This window comes from Trachurus trachurus, assembly GCF_905171665.1.
Source record: "Trachurus trachurus genome assembly, chromosome: 19".
NCBI classification, from domain to species: domain Eukaryota; kingdom Metazoa; phylum Chordata; class Actinopteri; order Carangiformes; family Carangidae; genus Trachurus; species Trachurus trachurus.
In genome coordinates this window covers 20956781-20973680 of record NC_139913.1, presented here as the reverse complement: position 1 = coordinate 20973680, position 16900 = coordinate 20956781, and the positions used below count along the sequence as shown (strand labels likewise).

At 41.1% G+C, this 16900-nt stretch overlaps 1 protein-coding gene across 3 annotated transcripts; it reads left to right on the top strand.

The window, feature by feature from the left end:
• The first annotated feature begins 5238 nt into the window (after nucleotides 1-5238).
• On the top strand, nucleotides 5239-16555 carry med24 (mediator complex subunit 24). Of its 3 annotated transcripts, none has more exons than XM_083994618.1 (26): nucleotides 5239-5319; nucleotides 5606-5739; nucleotides 5835-5917; nucleotides 6009-6047; nucleotides 6138-6211; nucleotides 6485-6708; nucleotides 6846-6957; nucleotides 7071-7221; nucleotides 7505-7618; nucleotides 7926-7979; nucleotides 8652-8734; nucleotides 8843-8968; nucleotides 9248-9359; nucleotides 9677-9819; nucleotides 9982-10019; nucleotides 10143-10225; nucleotides 10422-10600; nucleotides 11011-11110; nucleotides 11403-11578; nucleotides 11692-11956; nucleotides 12490-12671; nucleotides 12763-12856; nucleotides 12987-13086; nucleotides 13883-13963; nucleotides 14888-15036; nucleotides 15866-16555. In XM_083994618.1, the coding sequence occupies exons 2-26, from the start codon at nucleotides 5610-5612 to the stop codon at nucleotides 15980-15982; spliced, it is 3009 nt and encodes a 1002-aa protein (XP_083850744.1). In that variant the 5' UTR covers nucleotides 5239-5319; nucleotides 5606-5609; the 3' UTR covers nucleotides 15983-16555. The 3 variants fall into 3 exon arrangements, with proteins under 3 accessions (XP_083850744.1, XP_083850742.1, XP_083850743.1); XM_083994616.1 differs by having other exon boundaries at nucleotides 8843-8929; nucleotides 9260-9359; nucleotides 15866-16554; XM_083994617.1 differs by having other exon boundaries at nucleotides 5275-5319; nucleotides 5609-5739; nucleotides 8843-8929; nucleotides 9260-9359.
• The last annotated feature ends 345 nt before the right edge of the window (nucleotides 16556-16900 follow it).

The window sequence follows — 16900 nt, the reverse complement described above, 5'->3', positions numbered from 1 at the left end:
AAAGTGAGCCATCTTTGGATAGCTGTGATCTCAAACTGGTAATGTCATAGTAGGATTAGATGCCAAGAGGTTCTGGATAATTAAGGGCATGTTGGGATAAACTGCTCCGCAAGTGAGATGGTTGCTATATAATCCTGCACACATGGCATACAGATGGGAGGAGTATATAGCCTATTGGGATTGGAAGACTATGACCTCACTTCCTTAAATAGTTATCAACAGGTAGAATCTTTAAGTAGTCTTGAGCAAATTGTTTTTTGGCATCCATGTGTCCATGTCCACTGTAGGCCATAATTTATTTACATATCAGATATGGAGTTAAGCAAATATGAAACACAAAAGTGCCATACGATTACCTTTATATGTATAGTGGCCATTTCTACTGAACCCTCAAATGGGACAATCCAATAACAATTTGTTAACAGTTCTTTGTATCAATAGAGCTGTGAATGCCACTGGTGCACCAGCATCTCCCTTCACACTCACAGCTCCTGCAAATAAAACCTATTAATGACCATATGGAGGCTGTTGCCACGTAACCCGCTGGCCAAAAAAAAAAGAAAAGTGTGCAGCTGGGGAAAGAACCAGACACAACCTCAACAGAGACAAAGACTTCCAATAGTGGATACTGTAATCAAAATAGATTAGGATGGCTAGATAGATAGATAGATCAATGTATCAAATAGATAGATAGATAGATAGATAGATAGATAGATAGATAGATAGATAGATAGATAGATAGATAGATAGATAGATAGATAGATAGATAGATAGATAGATAGATAGATAGATAGATAGATAGATAGATAGATAGATAGATAGATAGATAGATAGATAGAATTTGATTTTCCTGTGTCTTCATGATATTTTGTCTAAATTACGTAACAGTAGCCACCCAGGATCCCTTGGGAATGTCCCTTCTGTGATTCCCATGGAACAGTTGATTAAGCCAGCTGGGTCCTAGGCTCACACATTTGTTCTCATGATATAAAACAAAAACTGTTACACCTACTGAAGACTTCTGGAGACGGTTAAAAGATGCGAAAAGATGCAAGGAATTGGCCTTACCAGGCTCTCTCCCAGGCAGCCCATATAGACTAGTTATAATTAATGCTGGAACAAACTCCCTGTAGCTTAGACTCTTGATGACAGTAAAATGAGGGGAAATCGTGTTGAAGGGGCTATATAAAGCTCTTCAGTGTCAAGCCGCATGTGGCTCTGTGGCCAACACTTTCACCGGTACAAGTACTCCCTGTTAGCTCATGTGATAGTATCACTCAATCAAAGATACTGGCTGAATATGTCAGGTCTATGTTATTATAACTACCCTTGGCTGCCTCAAGAATACTGTCTGATAAGGAGAAGTGAATACGTAAGCAATTGTTACACATGGACAATGTAGAGCGTCCAAATAAATTTACATTAAAAAAAACATGCCAAAAAGAAAAGACTGGTACAAATCGTTCCACTGTGATCACAGATTTAACAACAAGCGAGTGATGCATAGTACTGTATGATGATGAGTAGTGATTGGTACGCTGAAGTATAAATGTAGTTATTCTATAAAGAGATACTGACTATGTGTTTTTAAAAGCAGACTTCACAACAGAATGCTTTCCAACATGTTTGAGTCAGAAAACTGAAAAGCAAAGTGTTTCTGAGTTGACAAAAAGTACAAACAGAACCTTCGAGGTCCTCAAGTGTGATGGGAATTTATCCAATACCTAAGGCATGTTTGTAGTCTGTTGCCCAAATGGAAGGGACACAACAGCCTACTACCCACGCTTCAAAATAAAAAAAAACAGGATCATGACATGTTACCGCTGATTTAAATAAATCTCTTTGTTCGAGAACCATGTTTTAGAAGACTCCAAACATAACTGAGCCGTCATTATGTTATTATAACACCTGTGCTTTCCCTTCTATGTCAGGTCAAAATGTCTGCCGAGAAAACAGCCTTCTGTTCATGGTCATCTGAAACTCTTACAGCCATTATCTCACCCAGCTCACTGAAATTAGTAAGAGCTAAAACCAATCAGAGAGGCTGATGACATAATTGTGCCACACTAATTGGGGCTACATTAAACAAAAAATAAACAGTAAACTTGCTGAAGGCCTGGCACACTCACCCAGCTGCTGTTAGACCTGCATAATTTGTCACCAAACTCTAAGGAGACACACAGACAGCAATGGGAGATGTTAACAGACCAAGGTGCTGGCAGACATTGTGGCACATCAAAGCAGGAAAAGCACAGGTGTAATTAGTAACATTAATGATGTCTGTAGTTCCAGGGCATTGTATATGGCAGCTTACTGAATAGGCATTATGGGACACTTCACTGAAGCATGCAGTTGTTAATATTTGTGGTTCTGCCTGCTTGCTTCTTGTGATAAGTTAAAAGGTCTACCTGGACCCTCCTGAGAACAGGCCTCACCAAGCTCAATAACTGAAAACACTGTGTGAATGGTAAAATGCCTCAACACATATCAGATATCAGATATCAGTAGTTATTTATTGTGTAGCTTCACACTGGCCGAATCACTTCTACTATTACAATGGGAACATACGTACGCATTCCCTTCCAGCTTTTTCATATCACCACTGGAGGTCACGGAAGTCAGAAATTTTAAAATTCTCCACATACTCTTGATTCGTCTCAACAAAGGATGATCGCTACAGCTTTCACATGAGATGTTTGCAAAATAATGATGTCTCTCACTTTTTAAAAAAAAAAAGGTCTCTATCATATGATAATGCCTCCAATGCTTAGTGCATAATTTGGCTGGAATTTGGAGGTTTCAACTAAGAAAGGGGAAGTGTTCAGCACTAAACATGGCAACACATGTGCCTTATCTCCTCTCAGTCAGGGTATAGGGTCCTCCTCTTATCTATCTTGATTCATGATACAACATGACAACCCCGGGGGACACGAAGGAACCACTCTCATTTCCTGGCTCTCAACCCTTGGTAATTACCTTTGTGTGCCAAAGGCCCTCAGTGTGTTTAAGATAAAGAGAGAAAGAAAGAGTAAAAAGTTAGTAGAAAAAACAAAATATCCTTATTTTAAAGGGATACGTTTTTTTTCATGTCTTGCCTCACTCCCGAGTCCATGACAAGCAGATAGACACCATCCTTTCGACTGTGCGTGCAGTAACAAAGGAGACAGAGCCTGTAATTAGCTTAGCTCAAACGCTGGAAGTGTATACAGTAGGTAGTGTTAGCCTGCCTCCACCTAAAGTCATCAGAGAAACTCTTCAGCAACTCTAAACGGAAACCGGCGGGCCGATCTTCCTCTCAGAGCTGACAAAACTCTCCGGTAAGGCATCTTGAGTGGTCAAATGACGGGACAAGATCGGTCAAAACGGAGGGTTCAAGCAGAGACTATTTATTTTGGTTCAAGCTAGCTACATCGAGGGTAGGTTAGCTTCCTATTTCAGAGTAAAAGTACAAATTCTATCGTCATGGTTTTCTGTATGTAAAGGGCAACGGGTGTTTTATTTTCTGAAAGTAACCGGAAGTGCGTTGGTCACAACAGCTTGAGTAGCGCCGAATTCATCCGAACAAAATTGTAAACAGCTGGTATTTAGACAAATTAACGACACACTGCTGATCTAAACGGCTACTTTCTCGCCTAAAAATGTTTGAAATGTCAATAAAGTGATATATTTACAGAGTTTAGAGCTAAAATGAAATCAGCTTCTGCCTGCTGATTTCGGTCCAGTACAATGTCAAATTCATATGTATATTGTGATGCTCAAAGTACCTGTTAAATTGCTTATAAAAAGCTGAGGAAAAATCTCCATTAAAATAATAATCATGAAAATCAACAGAACATGTTGTGAACAGCACCCTCTTATTACGTTGGGCAACTGGTGAATAAACTTCTGCAAAAAGTAAGGTTTAATTAAAAAGTATTCACACTGAGGTAATTTGGGGTGATCTTGTGAACCACAAACCAAATATCAGAGAGCTCAAATCTACGGGGACAAGTAAATACCTTCAAACTTGAGCAGTTCACACAGTCACACAGAAGAAGACTGGGAGTCAGCAAAACTGGGTCTGTCCCAGCAGTGAAGTCATGAGAACAGACACAGAGCTGCGACTACAGTCTCTCTGGTGTTCCCAGGGGTAGACTCAAATCTGTCAGCACCCCTCACTAATGCAGTTCTCAGTAGAAAGCAACGTGGATAGGATCCTTCTCCCCAAATACCCTTCGAAACACACATACACCTCACACCCTCATCACCCCTCCAACCCCGGCCTACCTCGACTGTGCCAACATGCATGGATCATCTCTTGCTGGCTGGCACTGCGCCGTCCCAGGACACAGACCTCACTCTAGCCAGGACAACATCTCCAGTGTCAGGGCAGAATGGGGGTCTTTGTTGCTTCAGACTCAATACAGGACCTCACTTGCAGGGGCAGTTGGGTTGTTTTGATATGGAGAACAGTGTCTCTTTTAACAGAAACGGAAATAAGACAGTTTTTTATTATCAAAAACACCTTATGAACTACTTCATAATAACTGTGTGGAGAATAGGTTAGTCTTTACACCAATAGGCTCCTGTTTTTACCATCTCAATAAAGAAACTATTCCCAAACTATTGTGCATTAATTCTGTTACTAATTGACTGTCCTGAATGTCAATATATTATTGTGTGCTTTTCATTCCAGCTCAACTGTGTGTCATAAAAAAGAACCTGTTGAAAACAGTTAAACTGCAGTGAGGCAATGAATCACACCGCTGAATGTGGCGCTTACATAAGACAACAAAACATTTCACTGTTGCCACTGAAACAAAACACTGAAATAACACACGTTATTAATCAGACAATAAGACCCAACGTCATAATTATTATTTTCTATGTATGAGCTAGCTAGGGAGCTGCTTCACTGAGTTAGCTCAGAAAGTCGCCACCGTTAATTAATGCTTAGCGTCAGCCGAGCTCGAAAAGTCACTAATTTAAAAGGAATGTTATTGTATTTTTCGTATTTGTTTGGTGTTTTTGTTTTAAGCTACGGACTCTGTGCAGTGTTTCAGTCACCTCGCTCCCTGGTTTTCCATCCAACGTCGAGCTTGGACCGCTTGGACTCTTTGAAAACTGCGCCATCTTGTGACGCCGCCCGGTCATCACGCTGCCGTTAACCGTTGAGCGATAGGTCCTCCCTCCAACCAATCACTGTAAGGAATACTGACACGAGTCGGGGATGAACCAATGAACGATTACGTCTTTCGAATCGAAAATGACGTACCTTGCATTGTGAACAAGCGGAATAGCTACAAATAAATATCTCTTATGTTTTGAAAAACTGGAAAGGTAAGATAAGCATAATTTTTTTTAACAGTACAGTGTGACAGGGTGTTGCCTCCTTTGCGGTTGCATTTGCGTGTTTTTCCCGCAAGCAGTAAGTTTTATTTTAATCTGTTGGCGAATGACAACGGCAGCTAACAGCTAACGTCTTCTGAATTAATGTAGCCTAAATGATGCTGGACTGAGCAATGTGTAAAAGCATGTAAAAGTTACGACGAGATAGCGTTAATGGCTGTATATTGGACATTTGAAATGATTCCTGTTATATTAGTAATTGTATGGCCGTTCCTAGCAGGATGAAGGTGGTCAATCTGAAGCAAGCCATTCTGCAGGCATGGAAGGAGCGCTGGAGTGATTATCAGTGGGCTATTAACATCAAGAAGAACTTTCCTAAGGGAGCAACATGGGACTACCTAAACCTTGCAGGTTAGCCGAAAGAAAACATGTGTCATTCTAACTATTCGACAGTTGTCTTTACTGCCATTTGTATTGTGGCCCTAAATATTGTTTGTGTATTTCAGAGGCCCTGATGGAGCAGGCGATGATTGGTCCCTCTCCCAACCCCCTTATTTTGTCCTACCTCAAATATGCTATAAGTTCCCAGGTAAGATAGACACAAGTCTCACTGAAGAGTGTTGTCAAACAGTAACTATATTATTTTTTGCAATCTATTAATGAAACCTCCCTCTTTCTAGATGGTGTCTTATTCCAGTGTACTTATGGCCATAAGCAAGGTAATGTATGTTTTATGCAAGTTATTATGGTAACATGCACTTTACTGTTAGATGTAAGACATTTTTTTTAAAATGTGTGTTTTCTTTCAGTTTGAAGATTTTTCTCGAGAGCTATGTGTCAAGTCACTATTGGAGATAATGGACATGTTCTGCCATCGTCTCAGGTATGTGAAGTTATCCACACTGATTGGATATCTTGTATGAAATCTTTGCAAAAAAAAAAAACACATGTGTTTCTGTTGAACTTTTTTTAGATAAAGTCATGAATTAAAGAGTATTTAACCATAAACTACACTAGTTGGACTTTTAAATTTACCATTTGAATTTCCAATTTTTTTTTCTCATAAATTCTTAATATTCTAAGAACATATACATTTCTGTTAAACATTAACAATTCATATTTTAATTCTGTCTGTCTCTTATTTTTGACTCTGAAGCTGTCACGGGAAGGCAGAGGAATGCATTGGGCTGTGTCGGGCTCTGCTGGGAGTGGTGGTGTGGCTGCTGCAGGGCTGTGCCTGGTACTGTGAGAGGCTGAGAGAACTGGGCCCATCGGCCAGCACAGAGGCCAGCCTGAAAGCCTGCCAGGAGAAGCTTCACAGTCTGATGAACAGCACCAAGAACAGAGCCCTGGTCCATATAGCCCGGCTAGAGGAACAAGGTGCTAGGATTGTGTGTTTGTGTCTGTGTGTGTACATAGGATTAAGGACACTGCAATAGAGGAGATTTTTTAAAATAACCAACATGATCCAGATCTTCATAAAAGCAAACCGTGATCCTGTTGCTTCTCTTCCACAGGATCCTGGAGCAGTGTAGAGCAAGCAATGCTCAGAGTGACAGATGGCCTCAGCTGTGTACCTAACCAGACACTGAGAACGAAACTAGAGGAGACCTTGTCACTAGTAAAAGGGTAAAAAAAAAAAATCCTATCCCATCTCTAATTAGTGAATACACAAGGCTATCTAACTTTGCCATGCACTCCCATCAAATATCATTAAAATCAACTCTTCACTCTCTCTTCAGTATTCCTGTCATGCTGTCAGTCCAGTCTGACCCTCCACTCCATGCCTCCTTCCCATCGGTCCATGCCTTCATCATGCTGGAAGGAACCATGAATTTGACAGGAGAGACACAGCCACTAGTGGAGCAGCTGATGATGATCAAGAGAATGCAGGTGAACTTTCAGAGAAATGAAATGTTAAATCTGTCAGTGACAGCTTTTCATGATGGCATATCAAACTGGCAGTGATGAGAAAGTGCTTCGGAAGTCATTTAATGCTTGGGAAGTAACTTACAATCAAGGATACATGTCATTAAAACCACTTTAAATAAAGTTTTAATACACAGTGTATAGTTGTTTCAGTGGTACACTGGCTAAATGAAAGGCTGCGCTCAGGCATTCCGTATATTTCACTTTGATTTTGCAGCAGTCTTCTCAAATTATTTGTCGTCCACAGCAAATTCCTACTCCTCTTTTTGTCCTGGAGATCTGGAAGGCTTGCTTCACCGGTCTCATTGAGTCACCAGAGGGCACAGAGGAGCTCAAATGGACTGCCTTCACATTCCTCAAGGTAAAAGATCAATTTCACAGATAACGACTGGACATTCCATCTGCTTTTCATCTATTTCTCTGTGCCTTCTGTCCTTGGGGTTTGGTTGACATCTGACTTTGAATTAATTATCCACTTTTTCATTCACAGTATTGTCAATATATTGTTTTCCTTTTAATAGTAGATATACTTGATTATGTTATTCTCCAATTCTGTGTGTATGGTGAAGTAATTTCATTATGTGTGGTGTGATTATGCCTCGTCCCTGGTCAGAATGACATTAACAAAACCTGCGACAATAAATCAGTTCCTTGCTTTTTTATTCTAGATTCCACAAGTTTTACTGCGACTAAAGAAGTATCCTCAAAGTGACAAAGGGCAGGTATGTCTTTGTAACACATGAACACACACATGTAATACTGCCAAGTAGATATAGTTCTAACATAGCAATAATTGTTGGTTATGTGTTTAAAACTTGATTAGTCTGTAATCAGTTAATACAGAAGAAGAAAGAAAACACCATTCTCCTCTGATAAGCACATGCACACACTTTATACACACATGCAACATGAGCATACAGAGCCATAGCCATCACAAAATCTGCCAACACAATCAGGAAGACGTGGGTAGTAGCTTGTTACCTGCCCATGAAATGTACAGAAAGCCCTCTACATCTCCGAAACACCCCACTGATATTGACACATCCATCGCAAGCCAAACACACACACACACACACACACACACACACACACACACACACACACACACACACACACACACACATATGATTACATGTGATTGGCAAAAGTCTCTTGTCATTGGTGACATTTTTCAAAGTCTGAAAACAGCAAAGAGGAGGTACATATGTTTAATTTGCTCTGTGACCACTACTATTAGTATTATATAATATTAGTATTATCATTTGCTGAATGGGGATGATAGAAGTTTTGACCATTGATACCATTGTTGCCAAATACGATTGCTAATCACTCAGCTTTAACCTGTAATGTGATCATTCACTGCTTCTTCTAAAGTTGGCAACCATGTTTTCCAGGATTTCATGGATGACGTGAATATTGCATTTCAATACTTACTCAAACTCACTCCACTACTGGACAAAGCAGACCAGAGATGCAAGTAAGTGCACCAGAAATCTTGCTGCCTGTCCTCTCAGTCAAACACTCATGAAGAGAAAACCACAATGCTTATGGTTTTTAATGACACCTCTTGTGCTTCTTTACATAGTTGCGACTGCCTCGGCATGCTCCTACAGGAGTGTAACAAGCTTGGTCTGCTGTCAGATGTAAATACATCCAACCTCACTTCTAAACGGTACGAGGTCACATCTCAGAACGAACACATGCAATCCTGAACATTACTGGAAAATGTTTTAGAGAATGAATGTACCAGAGACCCCTGTTTTTTTTTTGTTTTTTTTTTTCATTTTATACAGCTATGGTTAATGTGATGGGTGAATTTTTTTTCACCATACTCAAACAGTATCCCCTACACCGTTTCCCTCCCTACCCCTGCACTTGGCCTCCCTTTTTCTTTTCTTTGTCTATTTCTCTCTCTCTCTCTCTCTCTCCTTCTCTCCCTCCTTCTCTCCCTCTCTCTCTCCCTCCCTCTCCCCTTGCACATTTGATTCAGGGCCGAGGACAGGGAGTTCGCCCCAAGGTTAAAGACTGCAGAAAATGCTAATATCCAGCCTAACCCAGGTCTCATTCTAAGAGCTGAGCCGACTGTCACCAACATCCTCAAGGTAGAGCACCACAGTTTTGCTGGGTATCCTTACAGTACTCATGTAGAGCCAGAAATTCACAGTCTGATTAGTTTTATTCGGGATAGGAGTATACACAAATGCTCAGAGAATTGAACCTGAAATGTTATTTAATTTAAGTACCTGCAAAAGTGAGTGAATGACAACCTCTTAGATCATAATAAAAAAAATGGAAAGAACTGTATCTTCAGGGGAACCAGTGACAAGAAAATTAAATATATATATTCTAAGACAGCTGGTGAAATGGTTCTCATACGCCTTTGCTCAAAGAACATATGTCTTCCCTTCATGTTCATTAGACAGTAGATGCAGACCACTCCAAGTCCCCCGAGGGCCTTCTAGGAGTGCTGGGACACATGTTGTCGGGCAAGAGCCTTGATCTCCTCCTGGCAGCGGCAGCAGCCACTGGGAAACTTAAATCTTTTGCACGAAAGTTCATCAAGTGAGTAATGACTTGCATACCGATTGACAACCATATTTGAAAGGTTGACAGCTTATTATCACTGCTGTCTGTGCCTCGTTGGAAACTCCAGTTGGCCTAAGAAATTGACTTTTAGGAGGAGGGTTAGCATCTTTTGATTTTTTTTTCTCTGTCTTGTTCTAGGCTTAATGAGTTTCCCAAGCACATCAGCGGCGAAGGATGTGAGTTTAAAAAAAACAAGAATGACATGTTCCGATGTGGGAATTTCTTTCTTTGCTGACCAACTTCTTCTTTAATGAGACATCAACACTTTGGATTTTTTCCTTCCTATGTCTCTCTCTCAGCCAAATCTGCGTCAGTACGGGCCCTGCTCTTCGACATCTCCTTCCTCATGCTCTGCCATGTGGTGCAGACATACGGTTCAGAGGTTAGTTTATGGCATTAGCAGCTACAGAGTGTGTTGATGATCAGCCCTGCTCTTCCAGGGTAAGGCCACAAGATGTCCAGAGAGAGTTGTGCATTGACCACATATTGTCTGTAGCATCTTTGCTTTGTGTCCTCTTTCCGTTTTGGTTTATTATCCTTTACACACAGTATGACTTCCCTGTGTTTCCTGCCTCCAGGTGATCCTATCAGACCCCAGTCCCTCAGGGGAGACGCCCTTCTTCGAGACGTGGCTGCAGACGTGTATGCCTGAAGAGGGCAAGACTCTGAATCCAGACCACCCTTGCTTCAGACCCGAGCCTGGCAAAGTGGAGAGCCTGGTGACCCTGCTGAACAACTCGTCAGAGATGAAACTAGTGTGAGTTGCGCACCAATCAATCAATCAATCAATCAATCAATCAATCAATCATATTCCTTAATCAGAAATGTTTTTTATTAATTTAATTTTTTAAGAGCAACTGGTTTCCATGGCTTTCAGATAACAAATACACACATAACAAAAACACAAAGTGTTTTTATGTGTGTATTTGTTATTGTGACAATTTGTCCCTTTAACTGCTTAAAGTACTCAAAAAAAAAATCAGTCAAGCAATATAATAGTTCATAGTAAAAATAAATTGTAACCGCATCATTCTTTTTCTTTTGAACATATCTGACAGTTCCTGTCCATACGTGACAGCATCAGACATTTGTGTTTATGTAGTGGAAATTTAGCAAGTCATGCTCTTAATATGGAAGTTCCTCTGATGCCGTCTTCTGTTGTGACAGTCAGGTGAAGTGGCACGAAATTTGCCTCAGCACGCCAGCGGCAATCTTGGAAGTTCTGAACGCGTGGGAAAATGGTGTCCTTTCTGTGGAGGCTGTTCAGGTCTGTCCATCCTCTTGTGATTGGAATAATATTCTTGTGGGATTTTCCTAGATGTTTGAAGTTTATGCAGAACCAGTAACCAGTAATTTTGTCATACTTTGATGGTTTGACTCATCATTCTAGTGAGTGAGTATTACATACTCCGTGGAAACTGGTCATTGCAACAGGCGTGACGTCCCAGGGTCATAAAGATGTGTCCAACTTCTCCTTTCTCCCAAGTTACACTGATGCCATTTTAGTCAGAGTCTGTTGTCATTGTTTCCTCTTCTTCTCCACTCTCTCTTGACTGTAGAAGATCACAGACAACATCAAGGGGAAGGTGTGCAGCATGGCCATCTGTGCCGTGGCCTGGCTGGTGGCTCATGTCAGGATGCTGGGGAGGGACGAGAGGGAGAAACCCCAGACCATGATAAGACAGCTTGTGACTCCACTGTATGGGGAGAACACACTGCAGTTTTACAACGAACGGTACAAACAACAGAAACACACTTTCCTAACCCTGACAACATGTTCAACTAGTCTCCCACAAGGCCGTTATCACGTGGATTAACAATTACACCCTCTCCCCACACTCTCACCAGCGTGATCATTATGAGTTCCATCATGGAGCACATGTGTGCCGATGTCTTCCAACAAACGGGGGCGACTCTGCGTCCTCCAGTGGAGGGCCAGGAGCCGATTCCCTACCGCAACCTGCTCCCCGCCAAAGAACCCATCCACGCAGCCCTCAGCAAGCAGTTCCAGGTAGTGCTGCGCAAAGGCTGGGTGGACAGCCGTGCCCTTCATCTGTTTGAGAGTCTTCTCAACATGGGAGGAGTTTTCTGGTTCACTAACAATTTAGTCAAGGTATGAAGATGAAGTACAAATGCTGATAGCTTAAAGGGATAGTTGAACATTTTGGCAAATTGGCCCTTTGCCATAATCCCTATAGTCTCCCTATATCCCTAATCCCTATAGTAGGTTCGTTAACTTTAATTGTCGGTGCAAGCTATTTTTTTAGAATGACAGAGCATAGGCTAATGGGATTTCTTGGTTTCCCTCATCAAACTCATCAAATACACAATCCAACAACTCCAAAACGCTCTGGTGGACAAGTTGTGACCTGCACATTCACCACGCTATGAGATAATAACGGAACGTTACGAGACAGAGTTGTTCTCGAGGTAAATTCATGCAAAATCACGCGGCTCTGCTCTGTCATTCTAAAAATAGCTTGCACCGACAATTAAAGGTAACAAACCTACTCCTAAAACTATAGGGATTATGGCAATGGGCCAATTTGCAAAAACGTGGACTATCACTTTAAGGATCAATATCAAGGACAACAGTTAACACTCAAAAAAAAAAAACACTAACGGGTGCACCACGTGTTATTTCAGGAGCTGCTGAAGGAGACTCGACAGGAGTGGGCCAATCGAGTCGTGGAGTTACTCTACAGCATTTTCTGTCTGGACACGCAGCAGATCACCCTCACCCTGCTGGGCACCATACTGCCCAACCTGCTCACAGACTCTGCTCACTGGCACAGCCTGGCAGACCCACCTGGAAAAGCGCTGGCCAAGTAAGAGAAGCTCCATACTTTGATGCTGGCAGCGGTTTTGTTGTTTATTTTGGGATCGGGTGTTAACTTTACTCTTTGGATGACCCCTCAGGCTGTCTGTGTGGTGTGCACTCAGCTCTTACTCCTCTCACCACAAAGGCTCGTTTTCAGCACGTCAACGCAAAAGGCAGCGAGAAGACATTGAGGTAAAACTGTCATAAGGGCATGTTATTATTTAATTAGTGGAAATACAATTTTCAGCATGATAAAGCAAGGATTACTATATTAAGGAGCTCTCATACAGTGTTGTCTGAAATAATATATTTCTGGCCTCAGGACTACAACAGCCTCTTTCCCTTGGATGATACTCAACCATCTAAACTCATGCGCCTGCTCAGCTCCAATGAGGATGAGCCTGTGGCCCTCTCCAGTCCAGGTCAGTCTATTGTCTGGTTTTTAATACACTGTTGTATTATCAAACTTGCAAACGCTCTGTTGTTAGTCTCAGTCTGAGCTGGGGATTATGGAAATGCCAGATGTATCAGCAAGTTGCTTCTTGTAAGCAACTTCAGCTAAACAGAAAAGAACAAAACTATAATCATCTGCTTCTTGCCTATCCGCACATTCCAACTTGAGCACTGCAGTCTATTGTGACAGTTCAATATTAAACTCCTAGACCTATATTGAGAGCAACATAGGTAGAGTATTGTGTTTCCCATTTACTTTTTTCATCCTGTCATGCTAAGCATTAGGTCCATCAACTGTGGATTTTTTTTTTAGCTACAGCTACATGGGGAAATCCCCACAGAGGGTTTTAAAAGTAGTCAGCATGTTGCATGCACCTTTGCCATTGGTAAAAACTCATCTACATGACTTCATTTAGATTTACAGCTGCTCAAAATAATTCCAAATTAGTCAAATTATTCTGAGAGAGTGGCGTTTGTTTTGAGTCGATAGATACATAGAAAAATCTGCCCTTTATCTTTAAAAGAAGTTGGAATGTGTCTAACAGGGTTATTTTGGGAACACTGGATTATGTAAGATGACAGGGGACGGAAGTTTTTACTGTCAACCACGAGCACAAAGCGGAAAAATTCAACTTCCCTGTTGACATTCTGTGTTTTTTTTTTTGTTTTGTTCTGTTTTTTTGTGTTTTGTTTCTCAAATGACCAAATGAAATGAAAACAAAACCTCAGTTTTTCAAATGTCTTTCATGTCCCGTTTCATCATAGGAGACAGATCCATGAGCAGTTCCCTCTCAGCCTCCCAGCTCCACACCGTGAACATGAGGGACCCTCTGAACCGAGTCCTGGGTGAGACCTTTATCTATAAAATAGGAGAATTGAACGCTCTCCTGTCTTCTTCATATTCCCACTACTACTTTAAGTATTAAGTAAATATTGAGTGCTCTGGAGGTCAGATGATTCATGGTTGCAGGACATGACAGTGCAGTATCCTGAATGTCGTTATTAGTGCAACCTTTATACTACATAGTGTAACATCCTTTCTCTCATGTTTCCTGTCCTCTACATCTTTACTGATGACTAACAAATAAAAGCAATAGGGCCAACAAATCATCTTTAAAAAGAAAAAGAATGAATAATCTATATTAACAGAAGACAAATTGAAGGAGAATCTAGACTAGATGTGTGAGTAAATCTAACGATTGCAGATGCCTCCAAACGGGACTCAGATGGCCAAAGAACAAATAAATCTGGTTCTGCGAATCCATTGGAATCCCAACAGATCAACAGAGTTTGGCTCGCCATGTTGTTTAACACAGTCAAACCCCAAACTCAGTGGAAACATCTTTTGCCAGAATAGTTTTACTTCCCCCAAGTATATTTAGACAGGTTTGCAAAATCTGTGGCAAAGAGTGTTGAATCTATGTAGGTGCCAAGTCCCAACGCCTATCTCATACATTTCAGGCAGAATTCTGCAGAAACTGACGTTGCACGGCAGTGACTGCAGGATATCCGTTGGGCTTTTGATGAGTTGCATTTTTTGAAGCTTTCCTTACGAAATGAAACTTGGATTTTTTAAAAAAAAAAAGAAAAAGATTATGTAATATTTAATGGAATTCAAACAATATTTTGCTGAATGTTGGTTCTTTAAGATTTCAGTTACAAATCTCCACAATCTGTGTCCATGACCACAGGAAGACCCCCCCCCCCCCCCCCCAAAAAAAAAGTGCCAATCCTTGATAACCATGACGATGCTCTTTCTCTTCTCCCTAGCCAACCTTTTCCTCCTCATTTCCTCCATCGTGGGCTCCAAGATGGCTGGCCCTCACACCCAATTTGTACAGAGTTTCATGGAGGAATGTGTTGAATGCCTGGAGCAGGGGAGTCGCGGGAGCATCCTTCAGTTCATGCCCTTCACAATGGTGAGTTATGATGGGAGGAGATGAGGAGGGAGAGGAGTGGCTGTTAGATCAGACATTACTTGGAAGGCTTTTCTCATCCTCCTTAAGTTAAAGGGATGGTTCAGTTTTTTTAAAGTGGGGTTGTAAGAGGTACAAATGCCCCCTAAGCATAATATCTGCAGTAGACAGCTCTCTGCTCTCCCCCAGTTAGCCATGCCAAACAGCTGATAGACAGAGCGATACAGCGCATCGCGCAGCCTGCCAGCATGGAGGAATACTGAGTCATTTGGTTAGTTGATGCACCATTAAAAAAAAATTACATATGGTACACTTAAACTGGTGTATTATTTTGAGAAGGGACTTCTTGTAGGCAGCGAAGATATGCAGAGAGCCGGCAGAGAGCCATCTACTGCAGATATTATACTTAGGGGCCATTTGTACCTCATACAACCCCACTTCAAAAAAAAGTGAACGATCCCTTTAAAGGATTAATGATTTTGGGTGATAGTGATAAAAGAGAGTGATGAATCATAGAGTGAGAAAGGATCCCAAGGGTTGTGTTGAGTGGGTGTTCAGGTTAAACATTTGTAAAAAAAAAAAAAAAAAAAAAAAAAAATTGGCTCCGAGTTGTTGAAATTCAACCTTGGTGTTTAACTTGTTTGTGTGACTAAAGTCTACATAGTCAAACAGTGTCTCAGCAAAGAACCCCCATAAAACCAGAGCAAGGGTCAGAACATGCACGTAAATGAAACCGGACTCGATTTCTTCATGCCTTAAGCAACATGTTATCAGTGTTTTCTCTAACACTAACTCTGAAAACTAATGGTTCCTGGTCTTTTTGTGCACCCAGGTGTCTGAGCTTGTGAAGCTGCCTGCTCTGGCCAAACCTAAAGTTGTCCTGGCCATCACTGACCTGACTCTGCCGCTGGGGAGGAGAGTAGCTGCCAAAGCCATATCTGCCTTGTAAACTGTGGGTTTAAATTTATGCCAGTACCAAATTAACATCCCATTGGCCCAGTACTGTCTGACAGGGTAAAGTACAGCAGAGAGGTAAATGTGCATTGCTCTACACCTGGCAGGATAATCCACATAAAGGGATTAGTTGTTGGAAAAAAAAACATGTCTTTAATCATGTATCTGTAAACACTCTTTTTCTACTGTTTTTTACTGTGTTCCTTTTCACACTTGAAGAAATGTGTAAATAAGATTTAGACTTAAACCCTTGATGAAGTTTGTTTCTGTTCCTGGTTTCCAATATTTACCTACGCAAAATGAGTTTCATTGTGGTTATTTATCCTGCAATATTCTGATCACATCACTTTCGGAGATTACAGTAACATCCCGTCACATCACTATGATCACAAACTGAATCACTAGGTCGGTCACATGCATAGGAAGGTTACCACATGACACCACGCACAAGGAAGTTCAGCCCATCCTCTGACCGGTAGAAGCTCGTGGTGTTGAGGCACCCTCTGACCACTTGGCACACTTCCTCAAGGAAATCTGTCTGTCAAAAGTAATGACACAGGAGTATCTATTTCACTTTTTGTTGCACTTCCCTGTTACAATATTAACTTATCTGGAATTTTATATCTAATTTCATTCATGAGACGGCATACATCAGCATGACCTAGTGGCTGATGTTACAGTAATAGTCACTGACAATAAGGAAGAAGTCCCTTTGCAAGGAAATGTACTTGTTTATATTTTTTTTATTAAAACATCTGAAAATAAATCCATTTTTCAAAAATAATAATTAGTTCCATTTCGACATATTTACAGCAAATATGACCACTTAATGTTTTCCAAATCTCCTAAAATGGGTTTTAACTGCTGATAGTTCATAAGTTTTTCTAAAACGTACTGTCCTCCTATACATTAC

What these genes read in the sequence shown, in the direction of transcription:
- med24 (XM_083994618.1), top strand. Translation starts at nt 5,610, where the DNA reads ATGAAGGTGGTCAATCTGAAGCAAGCCATTCTGCAGGCATGGAAGGAG. An exon ending in TTTGCACGAAAGTTCATCAA is followed by an intron (nt 9,820 to 9,981) that starts GTGAGTAATGAC and finishes GTCTTGTTCTAG; the next exon opens with GCTTAATGAGTTTCCCAAGC. An exon ending in AGTTCATGCCCTTCACAATG is followed by an intron (nt 15,037 to 15,865) that starts GTGAGTTATGAT and finishes TTGTGCACCCAG; the next exon opens with GTGTCTGAGCTTGTGAAGCT.